Here is a 14,641-nt window from a genome sequence, read left to right as displayed (position 1 = left end):
CACTTACTGGGCTACCAGCCATAATAATAAATGGAGAGCTATGTGGTTTTTTAAGGCACAACTTGGTTATATCTTTCAGTTTATCTCTAAAATATAGATGCTAAAAAAATAAAATAAAAATAAATAAAATAAAATCTCCCTAACCATAGTCTATATGGTCATTCATAAAGCTAAACCAATTCAGGCTTAACTCCTAGTTATATGTCTGAAGATCACTTAACAAGTCCACTTATTGCCAAAGAAGCTCTTGGATTCAACAATTGGGCCAAGTTGGCCTTAGGGCTTTAGTCAAAAGGTCACAGGCTCAGGCCAATCCTCAGTGGAGCTGGCTGCTCTTATGGTCTCCACACAGAGGCCAATGAGAAGCCAGGCCCACACCCACTCCAGCCTCTGTCCACAGATGGTGCACCAGGCAGAGCGTGGCACCAGTGTCCCACAGATCTGGCTTCCATCCCACGCCTACAACTTACTCCCTGTGTAGACTTGGATGAATTATTTCTCTGAGACTGTGTTCTTAGCTATACAATAGAGAACACATGTACTTTTCAGAAAGGTCGTGAGAATTAAACGTAGTGCCTATGAGAAAACCACAGGCTTACGCCGGATATCTGGTAAGAAGTCAATGAATATAGAAAAGGAAGAAAGGAAGGAAGGAAAGTAAGCAAGCTGGAATTACTCTAGGCGGCCATCGGGAAAGTCTGAAAAGTCCATCACTCCGCTTTCATTACTTCAAATAAGCCGCACCCAGGTATAGGAGGAGTCTGATGCCCAGTGGGTGGGTTCACCCCAAAACCCTCTTAGGGAAAGACAGCTGTAGAGAGATGGAGCTCTGTCTTCATGCCCCACACTTCCAGTCCACAACACCCCAACCACACCACGCTGGGTGGCCACAAGGACAGGAGGTGTCCGGCCGCTGTGCAGTGAGCTGCTGGGCCACACCTGCCTCTTCTTAGTCACTGGAAAGCAGCAGAGCCCTTCCTGGGACACACAGGACTACAGTAGTCAACTTTAGCTCAAGGACCCCGCCCCACCCCCACAGATGGCTTTGCTGAACTTTCCTCGATTCCATGTCTAGAATATTCCCACCGCCCACCTTCCCTCCCCTTCACTTGGTAGCAGATCTGCTACTGCAGTGGGACACGTCTTCGGCCCTCGGCGGCTCCTCAGCCCCTTTCCTCTTGGTAGACACTTCTCCCATTCAAGTCCTCACCCAGTTCACCCAGCTTGGTGTCTGCTTCGCAGAGGGTCTAGGCCAACACAACCAGCATTTTGCCCTATGTTTCTAACAATTCTGAGGTTCCCAAATGGGATCCCACTTACATATGAGTGTATGAAGAGTAAGAGAGTTCCATAGATAATCAGTATGAAGAGTAAAACGAACAGCATCCCATTTAGCATGGTGAAATCCCACTGAGGAAACAGAACACAAAAACAGCTCAGTTATCATCTGGAAGGAATTTCAGGAGGTTTAGAGATGCATTTTATCCCCAATAGACAGAAATTGGCCCATTTGGTAATAGTTTACCCTGGACAGTTCTGAGAACCATGGGCATCCATTTGCCCCCATCACTGAAAAACACTACATTAAAAAGTGTGACGTTGACTGGAATCTGTCTCAGGAGGGAGGAGAGGGTAGGAGTATGGAGAAAATAACAAGAGCCATGGATACATGAGGGTTCATTATACTATTCTGTTTGTATTTATATAACATTTCCCCTAATAAAGGTACATTGAATAGATTGTAAATTTGTATGTAAAGTATGGTCGTATTTCTAAAATCGGGTGCATAGAATACAGCAATGGAACTGGGTTTTCCATGTTTGTATGCATATATTTTAATTTAAAAATATATATGTTAAGCTTTCAGAAATTATTGCTAATGATCATTTTGTAATTTTGAAACTTATTAATATGCTTTTTTGGTTTTGCCTTTATAAATCAGGGATGAAAACAGCCTGGGAAGCTGAGGAATTTTTTTTTAAAGAAAGGGGAATATTCATCTTCTGACTTGAATAGAATGATATTATGCAGCAAAAGAAGACCCTTGAATCTATGATACTTTCTTGTAAGGCCATTTTCCTAATTCCTCTATATCTCCCCTCACTCCCTAACCCTTGCACACCAAGAGACTAATTTGAAGTACTAGGTCTCCACATATGGTTCTCAAATCAGCACCATGTGGGAAATGCAAATTATTGGGCTGCACCCCACACTTTTTGAAGCACTAACTCCAGGGTATCTAGAATCGGTGTTCTAACAAGCCTTCCAGAGGATTCTGACGACTGTTTAAAACATGTTTGTCTAGAGGGGCACCTGGGGAACTCAATTAGTTAAGTGTCCAACTTCGGCTCAGGTCATGATCTCACAGTTCATGGGTTTGAGCCCCCTGTCGGGCTCTGTGCTCACAGCTCAGAGCCTGGAGCCTGCTCGGTATTCTATGCCTTTCTCTTGCTCTGCCCCTCCCCTGCTCGCACTTTCTATCAAAAATAAACGCCAAAAAAATGTTTAAATATTTGTCTAGAGCTGTGCATTCCATACTTGGGGCCAGGTGAACATTTAAAGCGTGGCCAGTCTAAAGTGAAGTGCGTTCTAAGTATAATAAAATACACACTGGATTTGAATTTTAGTTCAAAAAAGAATGTAAAATGTCATTATTTTGTTATATTGATTCCTGAAATGTTAATACCTTGCATACAGTGGGTTAAATAAAACATATGATTAAAATTAACTTCACCTGTCCCCCCCCCCTTTTTCTTTTTTTACCATGGTTACTAGGAAAGTCAGAAGCCAGAAGGCAAGGAGCTATGGAGGTGAGGCCCAGAGGACAGCAGTGAGCAGGAAGGAGGAGAGAGAAAAGAATGAGTCAGGAGGGGCAGAAGGAACACATCTACACACTCCCTGGAGACAGAAGTCTGTTTTGGTGATACATACTTTTGTTTGAAGAGCAAATAAAGTGAGCGATAACGTCACCAGAGCAGTTGCTGCTGTTGCCCACAACACTTCCTCTGCATTATAGAAACTAAAACCAGAGACTGTGATTACTGTTCACATACATACAAAGAAAAGCACATGCGAGAAAGGAAATGTGTATCAAAGACTTACACTGAAACGGCTCCCAGCAGCAGACCTTGAAGTATCGTCTAAAAACAAAATTCACAGTCACTCAGAACCCTGGTCCCGGAGGCCCAGAATCCAGAGGAGATGATTTAAGGCATGTGTGTGTTGGTGGGGTCTAGGGAGCAAGTGGGAATATGCACAACCCCAGTGCCCAGAGCTATGGGAAGGTTAATTATGGGACAGAAATAGAACTGAATTATTTACCTAACATTCCCCCCAAACCTGCCAAGATTCTTTTATTAAGTAAAAATTCCTTAGAATAAAGGAGTTAACTTTCAGCATATTTAGTGCATTAAATATGTGTTAGGAATATGGAAACCGTAATAAAAGGTTTACCTGTAAGACCAGATCAAATGGGGCCACCCACACAGCTACATCTTAACAATTTATCAAAGCAGGACATGCTATTTCTAGCTTCGCCAACAGTTTCAAGTGCTGACCTTTCCTACAGGACTTGGGTAAGGGTTGAAAACTTCAACCCTCAGATGAGGGAGGAGGATTGAGACCTTTTCAGGTCTAGGGATGGGGCTCCAGGACAGGTTTCTACAGAGGGTGGGGCTGCACCTTTAGGTGCCAATCCAGGACTGGGAAGAGGGCTGCATTGAGAGTGCGTCAGGCCGGGGGTTTCCAGGGTCTGCAGAGCCATGTGGGAGAGAGGCAGGCGCTGAGAGCTGGCACTGGTCAAGCCAGAGGAGGAGACCAAAAAAAGGCGAGGTTGTAGCTGGGTGCACAATCAGGCTTCATGACAGCAGGTGGGGGGTGAGACAATAGTGAACAGTGGCTGAAGGACCTGAGGACATCCCAGCTGGTAGGGCGCTCCACCAAAGGCAAATCCAGACTCAGCTGATCCTGTGGTCCACGGCAAGAGCGAGGAAAGAACCCTCTGGTCTCCAGGAGTACAAATGAAGATGCATTTTAACCGTGATGCGAAGACTGCTGGAGTGGCTTTCAACTTCAGCTGGCCAACGTCATACAGGATCAGAGATGAGAAGAACTAGAATCCCAAGAGTCCTGGGTTGCTCTCTGCATTTCCCAGACCCAGTGAGTAGTTGCCTGATTCTCTTCTTTGTCAAATCTACCAAAGCTGTCTTCATTTCCATCATAGGTTAAAACAGTGTATCTGTTCCATGTACCCAATTGTTTTTAAAAATTTTTTTTTAATTTTTAAATGTTTATTTTTGCGAGAGAGAGACAGAGCACAGGTGGGGTAGGGGCAGAGAGAGAGGGAGACACAGAATCTGAAACAGGCTCAAGGCTCTGCACTGGCCGTCAGCACAGAGTCCGACGCGGGGCTCAAACCCACGAACCGTAAGATCATGACCTGAGCTACAGTCGGACGCTTAACCGACTGAGCCACCCAGGTGCCCCTGTTTTTAAAATTTTTAATGTTTATTTTTGATAGAGCACGAGTAAGGGAGGGGAAGAGAGAGACGGAGACTGAGCTGTCAGTATAGAGCCTGACATGGGGACTGAACTCAAGGATCATGAGATCATGACCTGAGCTGAATTCAGAAGCTTATCTGACTGAGCCACCCAGGTGTCCCTACACATTTTTTTTAAGTTTATTTTGGGGGGGGAGGGGCAGAGAAAGAGGGAGAGAGAGAATCCCAAGCAGGCTCTGTGCTATCAGTGCAGAGCCCAATATGGGACTCGAACCCATGAACCATGAGATCATGACCGGAGCTGAAGTAGAGTTCGAGGCCTAACTGAATGAGCCACCTAGGCGCCCCCACATATTTTAATAATGTGCTTGCTTCTAAGCTTCCTCTTAAGATTGTCATCTTCTACTTGCTCAATTGCTTCATAATTTTCCATCTTTAGCAGCACATAAGTGTGTGCATGTACGTGAGACAGAAAGAGAGGATGGTGGGAGGAAAATGGGGCTCAGAGGGAGAATGATTTAACGCTAGAAACTACACTTCAGCTGTTTTCCAAAGAGGAGAACAAGAGGCCTTAGAAGTCAAACCTGCCTGGTGGCTTCAAGAACACAGAACACAGGCTCAAAAGGCTTAAATTCTAAGGGACAAAAGCTGTCTTCCGTGTGTGTGCTATTGTTTTCCCCTCAACTCCTCCTCGGAGATGGTTTCTCCATGTGCTTCCTAATAGTCAAAACATAAAGTCTACAAAATGCAAGTAATTCTTTGCCCCTGTATAGTATTTCTTCCCTTAAGCTGTTCTCTGCTTTGGGATAAACAATAAAACNCACTTCTCCCATTCAAGTCCTCACCCAGTTCACCCAGCTTGGTGTCTGCTTCGCAGAGGGTCTAGGCCAACACAACCAGCATTTTGCCCTATGTTTCTAACAATTCTGAGGTTCCCAAATGGGATCCCACTTACATATGAGTGTATGAAGAGTAAGAGAGTTCCATAGATAATCAGTATGAAGAGTAAAACGAACAGCATCCCATTTAGCATGGTGAAATCCCACTGAGGAAACAGAACACAAAAACAGCTCAGTTATCATCTGGAAGGAATTTCAGGAGGTTTAGAGATGCATTTTATCCCCAATAGACAGAAATTGGCCCATTTGGTAATAGTTTACCCTGGACAGTTCTGAGAACCATGGGCATCCATTTGCCCCCATCACTGAAAAACACTACATTAAAAAGTGTGACGTTGACTGGAATCTGTCTCAGGAGGGAGGAGAGGGTAGGAGTATGGAGAAAATAACAAGAGCCATGGATACATGAGGGTTCATTATACTATTCTGTTTGTATTTATATAACATTTCCCCTAATAAAGGTACATTGAATAGATTGTAAATTTGTATGTAAAGTATGGTCGTATTTCTAAAATCGGGTGCATAGAATACAGCAATGGAACTGGGTTTTCCATGTTTGTATGCATATATTTTAATTTAAAAATATATATGTTAAGCTTTCAGAAATTATTGCTAATGATCATTTTGTAATTTTGAAACTTATTAATATGCTTTTTTGGTTTTGCCTTTATAAATCAGGGATGAAAACAGCCTGGGAAGCTGAGGAATTTTTTTTTAAAGAAAGGGGAATATTCATCTTCTGACTTGAATAGAATGATATTATGCAGCAAAAGAAGACCCTTGAATCTATGATACTTTCTTGTAAGGCCATTTTCCTAATTCCTCTATATCTCCCCTCACTCCCTAACCCTTGCACACCAAGAGACTAATTTGAAGTACTAGGTCTCCACATATGGTTCTCAAATCAGCACCATGTGGGAAATGCAAATTATTGGGCTGCACCCCACACTTTTTGAAGCACTAACTCCAGGGTATCTAGAATCGGTGTTCTAACAAGCCTTCCAGAGGATTCTGACGACTGTTTAAAACATGTTTGTCTAGAGGGGCACCTGGGGAACTCAATTAGTTAAGTGTCCAACTTCGGCTCAGGTCATGATCTCACAGTTCATGGGTTTGAGCCCCCTGTCGGGCTCTGTGCTCACAGCTCAGAGCCTGGAGCCTGCTCGGTATTCTATGCCTTTCTCTTGCTCTGCCCCTCCCCTGCTCGCACTTTCTATCAAAAATAAACGCCAAAAAAATGTTTAAATATTTGTCTAGAGCTGTGCATTCCATACTTGGGGCCAGGTGAACATTTAAAGCGTGGCCAGTCTAAAGTGAAGTGCGTTCTAAGTATAATAAAATACACACTGGATTTGAATTGTAGTTCAAAAAAGAATGTAAAATGTCATTATTTTGTTATATTGATTCCTGAAATGTTAATACCTTGCATACAGTGGGTTAAATAAAACATATGATTAAAATTAACTTCACCTGTCCCCCCCCCCTTTTTCTTTTTTTACCATGGTTACTAGGAAAGTCAGAAGCCAGAAGGCAAGGAGCTATGGAGGTGAGGCCCAGAGGACAGCAGTGAGCAGGAAGGAGGAGAGAGAAAAGAATGAGTCAGGAGGGGCAGAAGGAACACATCTACACACTCCCTGGAGACAGAAGTCTGTTTTGGTGATACATACTTTTGTTTGAAGAGCAAATAAAGTGAGCGATAACGTCACCAGAGCAGTTGCTGCTGTTGCCCACAACACTTCCTCTGCATTATAGAAACTAAAACCAGAGACTGTGATTACTGTTCACATACATACAAAGAAAAGCACATGCGAGAAAGGAAATGTGTATCAAAGACTTACACTGAAACGGCTCCCAGCAGCAGACCTTGAAGTATCGTCTAAAAACAAAATTCACAGTCACTCAGAACCCTGGTCCCGGAGGCCCAGAATCCAGAGGAGATGATTTAAGGCATGTGTGTGTTGGTGGGGTCTAGGGAGCAAGTGGGAATATGCACAACCCCAGTGCCCAGAGCTATGGGAAGGTTAATTATGGGACAGAAATAGAACTGAATTATTTACCTAACATTCCCCCCAAACCTGCCAAGATTCTTTTATTAAGTAAAAATTCCTTAGAATAAAGGAGTTAACTTTCAGCATATTTAGTGCATTAAATATGTGTTAGGAATATGGAAACCGTAATAAAAGGTTTACCTGTAAGACCAGATCAAATGGGGCCACCCACACAGCTACATCTTAACAATTTATCAAAGCAGGACATGCTATTTCTAGCTTCGCCAACAGTTTCAAGTGCTGACCTTTCCTACAGGACTTGGGTAAGGGTTGAAAACTTCAACCCTCAGATGAGGGAGGAGGATTGAGACCTTTTCAGGTCTAGGGATGGGGCTCCAGGACAGGTTTCTACAGAGGGTGGGGCTGCACCTTTAGGTGCCAATCCAGGACTGGGAAGAGGGCTGCATTGAGAGTGCGTCAGGCCGGGGGTTTCCAGGGTCTGCAGAGCCATGTGGGAGAGAGGCAGGCGCTGAGAGCTGGCACTGGTCAAGCCAGAGGAGGAGACCAAAAAAAGGCGAGGTTGTAGCTGGGTGCACAATCAGGCTTCATGACAGCAGGTGGGGGGTGAGACAATAGTGAACAGTGGCTGAAGGACCTGAGGACATCCCAGCTGGTAGGGCGCTCCACCAAAGGCAAATCCAGACTCAGCTGATCCTGTGGTCCACGGCAAGAGCGAGGAAAGAACCCTCTGGTCTCCAGGAGTACAAATGAAGATGCATTTTAACCGTGATGCGAAGACTGCTGGAGTGGCTTTCAACTTCAGCTGGCCAACGTCATACAGGATCAGAGATGAGAAGAACTAGAATCCCAAGAGTCCTGGGTTGCTCTCTGCATTTCCCAGACCCAGTGAGTAGTTGCCTGATTCTCTTCTTTGTCAAATCTACCAAAGCTGTCTTCATTTCCATCATAGGTTAAAACAGTGTATCTGTTCCATGTACCCAATTGTTTTTAAAAATTTTTTTTTAATTTTTAAATGTTTATTTTTGCGAGAGAGAGACAGAGCACAGGTGGGGTAGGGGCAGAGAGAGAGGGAGACACAGAATCTGAAACAGGCTCCAGGCTCTGCACTAGCCGTCAGCACAGAGTCCGACGCGGGGCTCAAACCCACGAACCGTAAGATCATGACCTGAGCTACAGTCGGACGCTTAACCGACTGAGCCACCCAGGTGCCCCTGTTTTTAAAATTTTTAATGTTTATTTTTGATAGAGCACGAGTAAGGGAGGGGAAGAGAGAGACGGAGACTGAGCTGTCAGTATAGAGCCTGACATGGGGACTGAACTCAAGGATCATGAGATCATGACCTGAGCTGAATTCAGAAGCTTATCTGACTGAGCCACCCAGGTGTCCCTACACATTTTTTTTAAGTTTATTTTGGGGGGGGAGGGGCAGAGAAAGAGGGAGAGAGAGAATCCCAAGCAGGCTCTGTGCTATCAGTGCAGAGCCCAATATGGGACTCGAACCCATGAACCATGAGATCATGACCGGAGCTGAAGTCAAGAGTTCGAGGCCTAACTGAATGAGCCACCTAGGCGCCCCCACATATTTTAATAATGTGCTTGCTTCTAAGCTTCCTCTTAAGATTGTCATCTTCTACTTGCTCAATTGCTTCATAATTTTCCATCTTTAGCAGCACATAAGTGTGTGCATGTACGTGAGACAGAAAGAGAGGATGGTGGGAGGAAAATGGGGCTCAGAGGGAGAATGATTTAACGCTAGAAACTACACTTCAGCTGTTTTCCAAAGAGGAGAACAAGAGGCCTTAGAAGTCAAACCTGCCTGGTGGCTTCAAGAACACAGAACACAGGCTCAAAAGGCTTAAATTCTAAGGGACAAAAGCTGTCTTCCGTGTGTGTGCTATTGTTTTCCCCTCAACTCCTCCTCGGAGATGGTTTCTCCATGTGCTTCCTAATAGTCAAAACATAAAGTCTACAAAATGCAAGTAATTCTTTGCCCCTGTATAGTATTTCTTCCCTTAAGCTGTTCTCTGCTTTGGGATAAACAATAAAACCTCAGAGATGAGAGCTTCCTTTGAGACCAATAACCTTGACCTCTTCGTGTGATAAACATTAAACCCATGGAAAATTTTAAAGTAAAGATATTCAAATATTTTTGAAAAAGTACCTCCTCTTCCCATCCGATCACCTCTGCTCTAGGACAAGGCTCTAGTATAGTTATCTTTCTATGTCTGACTTTTAACCTCCACTTCTTCCTGAGTGTGCTCTGTCCAGGAACTAGGAAACCCCACCTGCTCCCCAAGTAATGAGCAGGGTATCTGCACCAGGTAAGAAAGGCCTTTCGATGCTCTGGTGGCCAAGGAAATGCCCAAATGTGGGCATCAGAGACATAGTCTCTGGAGGAAGATGTTCTTCCCAACATATAAATCACACTGGACACTGTGCTATCTGCATGCTGAGAATCTCACCACTGGCCACATGTCCTTACACTCTGACTACCAGAAGGCACAGACCCAAATCTAGGCTCATCACAGGCAAGTGCATAGCACCATGCATTTAAAAAATTTTTAATTATAGTTGACATACAGTATTGGGTTAGTTTCAGGTATACAACATGATTTAACAATTATATATGTTGCAAAATGATTACTACAATAAATACAGTATCATTTATCATCATACAGTTATTGCAATATTATTGACCATATTCCTGTATTGTACTTTTCATCCCTCTAACTCATAAGTGGAAGTTTATAACTCTTAAAATCCTTCATCTGTTTTGCCTTTCCAGCCCCTCCCCATTCACAACCACCAGCATTTTCCTCTGTATTTATGAATCTGTTTGTTTTGCTGGTTTATTCATTTTTTTTTTGTTTTGGGTTCCACATACATGTGAAATCATATGATATTTGTCTTTCTCTGAGTTATTTCACTTTGCATTTCCCTCAAGGTCCATCCATCTTGTCAGAGATGGCAAGATTTCATTCTTTCTGTGGTTGAGTAATATTCCATTGTATATATGTCCACATCTTCTTTATTCATCTATCAGTGAACGCTTAAGCTGCTTCCATATCTTGGCTATTTTGTTGTTGTTGCTGCTGTTCTTATTTTTGAGGGAGAGGGTAAGAGCACACTCAAGGTGGAAAGAAGGGCAAAGGGAGACAGAATGTCAAGCAGGCTCCATGCTCAGTGTGGAGCCCAATGCAGGGCTTGATCCCACAACCCTGGGCTCATTACCTGAGCCAAAATCAACAGTCAGACACACTCAACTGACTGAGCCACCCATATGTTGGCTATTGTAAATAATGCTGCAATAAACATAGGGTACATTCATCTTTTTAAATTAGTGTTTTAATTCCTTGAGTAAATACTCAGAAGTGGAATTACTGGACAGTATGCTATTTGTTTTTTTTTAATTTTTGGAGAAACTCCATACTGTTTTCTACAGTGACTGTACCCATTTATATTCCCATCAACAGGCCAAGAGGACTCCCTTTTTGCCATATCCTCACCAACACTTGTCTTTTTGATACTAGCCATTCTGACTTGTGTGAGGTGACATTTCATTGCATTTCCATAATGACTAGTGACGTTAAGGATCTATTCATCTGTTGGCCATCCACAGGTCTTCTCTGGAAAAATGTCTATTCAGATCCTCTATGCATTTTTAATTAGATTTTTCTGATATTCATTTGTATGAGTATCTATATAGCTATATAGATAAGATATATAGATCTATGATTTTAATTCCTTATCAGATATATCACTTGCAAATATCTTCTCCCATTCAGTAGGTTACCTTTTTGTTTTGTTGATGATGGTTTCCTCCACTGTGCAGGAGTTTTAAATTTGATGTATTCCTAGTTGTTTATTTTTGTTTTTGTTTCCCTTACCTGAGAAGACTGATCCAAAAAATATTGCTAAGGCCGATGTTCAAGAGTTTACTGCTTATGTTTTATTTTAGGAGTTTTATACTTTCAGGTCTTATGTTTAGGTATTTAATCCATTTTGATTTTATTTTTGTTTATACTGTAAGAAAGTAGTCCAGTTTCATTCTTTTTTGCATGTGGCTGTCCAGTTTTCCCAATACCATTTGCTTAAGAGACTGTCTTTTGCCCATTGTATATTTTTGTCTCCTTTATAGATTAACTGACCATAACTGACCATATAACTGTGAGTTTATTTCTGGGCTCTCTATTCTATTCCATTGAACTATGTCTTTTTGAGCCACTGCCATATGGTTTTGATTCCTATAGCTTTGTAGTATACCTTGATATCTGGAATTATGATACCTCCAGTTTTGTTCTTCTTTCTCAAGATTGCTTTGGCTGTTCAGGGTGCATAGGATTATGCATTTTGTACACTAATCTAACCACTGAATTTATTTTCCTACCCTTACTTTTACCTTTATCAGATTTCCCCAGCACTTTATTTTACCCTCTTATATTGTGGGTGTTTTTATAAGCTACCTCAAATCTTCACCAGATGAAGAATAAACTAATTGTTACATAAATCTTCACAATGGAAGGGTGCTGAGTTCTTGGAATCCTCGTGGCCAGCACAGAAAGGAACTGGATGCAAGAAAACGTGGCTGGCCACGTTTTCTGTGGGCCAGAGAGAGCAGCACTGATCCACAGAGAAAGGACCTATGTGTAAGACCTTGTGAGTGGAAGCCCCACAGGAGGTGCTGGTGAACCAGAAACCAGACCACGCTGAAATGAGGAGAGTCTAGGACCAGAAGCCCCAGCCTCACCCCCAACTCTCTGGAAAAGCCAGAGGTGCAAGGTGGGGAGATAGGGGAACCTGCGCTGAGCTGGGTTTCTGCACCCATGAGACTTGAAACAGAAATAAGAGAACTCTTACAAAAATAAAGTATACTTCAAACACACGAGTTTGTGAACTAAATGTGGAACCTACTCTCCATAACAGAATGTGTTCGTTGTGACCAGAGAGGGCCAGTAACAGTCAAGTTAACTGTTCCTCAAATGGAGCCTGGACTCTGAGCAGGTCCCCAACATGGCATCCCAGAGGCAAGGTCGCCAGCAACAAGGAGTTGCTCAGCATTCCCAGATTCTCTAGCTTTAGTTAAAGGGCATGGACACTATCTCATAAACAAGTTTATGACTTCATTACAGCTAGGATCCAGCCAAAAGGACATCTCACAAATAATTTCTATCTCTATTATTCCACAGGAAGATTTTCCATGATAGAAGCAGAATTAGTAATGTGACAAAAATATATTTCACAAGTGAGTTAACAATGCATGCTAACAAAGTTTACTTACAAATAGTCCCAGGAGAATGTAATTCGCAGGCACCTGACGGCGAAGATTCCCACAGCAAGCAAGTACAATAAGTACAACAAAAAATGCTGGGCTAAGGGTAATTGAGAGCCAAGTGTTATTTGCTTTCAGTGATTTTATCATGTAAGTAGATGAACAGAGACAGAAATAGATTATATGTGTTACTGTCTGATAATAACTGTTATAGAGTAAACAAAAATGCATGCTAATTATTACCTTTACTTCCTTTTTTTTTTTAGCTTTTAAAACTTTCTCACTGTCATCCATAGAATTGTTAATATCTTATTTTGAAATAATTACAGATTCACAAGAAGTTGCAAAGAGACCGAAGTCCCATGCATCCTTAGTTTCCCTCAGTGGTTACATCTTACATAACTACAATATAATACCAAAGCCAGTAATTTGACATTCGTACAAGGTGTATATAATGCTATGTCATGTAATTTGGACACAAATCTAGGTGTAGATAGGTGTAACCAGCACCACAATCAAGATTTGAAACCATCCCATCATTAAAACCTCAAAAAGATCTCCCTCATGCCATCTATTTCTGGCGCACGCGCACACACACACACACACTCTCTCTCTCTCTCTAGCTCCTGGTAACCGCTAATTTGCTTGTTTTCCAACTCTATAATTTTATCATTTCAATAATGTTATACCTTCAACTAATTTTTAATAAAGAACCTCAGTCAATAGCTAGTAGAAAAACCATGGTTTATTAAATCCAAGAATACTTACAAGATTGCATAGGTGAACCAGGCATTCATAAGCACCCAAGCTCTTAAACCCTTCCTGTTAAAAAAAATTTTTTTAATATAGTTTTAAACAATAAATTGTTTATTTTTCTAACTAATGTAATATTTAAGTATGAGTAAAATAATCTCATGAGAAAGGGATAAACCCTTAATCACTGGCAATGACAAATGAGCAGTGAAATAGTGAAACATATAAACTTACCTTGCTTCTTAAAATAGATTTATAAAAAGATAGTCGTAATAAATTATAAGTCAAATCTGAATGAATGCAAACGTCCTGGTGACATTTTTATTTAAAAAAAAAAACTGAGATTGCTATGTGGACAAAGCAAAAAAAAAATAATTTCTCATATATTTGTTTTGTAAATAGAGGTTTTCACAGGATAGGTTTAAACAGTATTGGACCATAGTCTCTGAAATCATTTCTGCCTTTAACAGCATTCCAAGTCTCCAAGTCCTCCATAATCTTACCTTTTTGCCTTTATCCATTTTCATCTTTGGAAATAGCTCAGGGAAATTAGAAAATGAAATAGTGCCCCCAACAAGAATAAGACAAAAAGATCTTGGCTTAGGAAGTTGAAGTAAAACTGTGATAATCTACCAACACCTTGGTCTAAGAGTTGCCTCAAACAACAAAGCTATAGAAATAGTATATCCTACGTTTAAGAAAAAAGAGATCATTTTTAATGAACAAAATTAAGTTGAATTGGTTCAATAAGAATTAATGTGAACAACTTAATATTTCATTTACATGAGTAACAAAGACTTACCAGAAAATAAACACGCTGATAATCGCCCCAGTGAGCACCAATTGAGCTGACAGGATCAGGAACACTTTTATAATGAAAGCTGAAGAAACAGAAACATTATGTTTGTGATACAATATTCAAAAGTAAAAATAGAAGAGAGAGGAGCCAAAATGGTAGAATAGCATGGAAGTTTTTTTGTCTCGCGTCCATGAAATACAGCCAGATCAACACTAAATTATCCTGCACACCTAGAAAACTGATTTGAGGATTAACACAACATCTGCAAAACCTGAACCACAAATTCTCAGTAGGTACATGGCGTGTAGAGGTAAACTGAGGGAGAGAGAGAGAGAAGCTGCAGAGGTCAGGGAGCTGTTTTTGCTTGAGGAGAGAAGACAGAGATGAGGGGAGTGTACAGGAAAAGCATATCC

The 14,641-nt window shown here is 41.7% G+C and overlaps 1 protein-coding gene across 1 annotated transcript in view; it reads right to left on the bottom strand.

The window, feature by feature from the left end:
* Positions 1-14,641, bottom strand: part of LOC144241682 (protein lifeguard 1-like) — a 43,362-nt gene that overhangs the window by 7,322 nt on the left and 21,399 nt on the right. Inside the window, exons 6-11 of the mRNA XM_077776260.1 lie at positions 14,232-14,310; positions 13,445-13,498; positions 12,686-12,776; positions 7,237-7,274; positions 7,066-7,153; positions 5,455-5,544 (exon numbers count right to left, since the gene is read on the bottom strand). Of these exons, the coding sequence (XP_077632386.1) occupies positions 5,455-5,544; positions 7,066-7,153; positions 7,237-7,274; positions 12,686-12,776; positions 13,445-13,498; positions 14,232-14,310 (440 nt within the window). The remainder of the gene's footprint in view (positions 1-5,454; positions 5,545-7,065; positions 7,154-7,236; positions 7,275-12,685; positions 12,777-13,444; positions 13,499-14,231; positions 14,311-14,641) is intronic.

This window comes from Crocuta crocuta, unplaced genomic scaffold, assembly GCF_008692635.1.
Source record: "Crocuta crocuta isolate KB4526 unplaced genomic scaffold, BGI_CrCroc_1.0 scaffold37, whole genome shotgun sequence".
In the NCBI taxonomy this organism is placed as follows: Eukaryota; Metazoa; Chordata; class Mammalia; order Carnivora; family Hyaenidae; genus Crocuta; species Crocuta crocuta.
The sequence above is the reverse complement of the archived record's forward strand: the minus strand, read 5'-3'. Positions and strand labels throughout refer to the sequence as shown.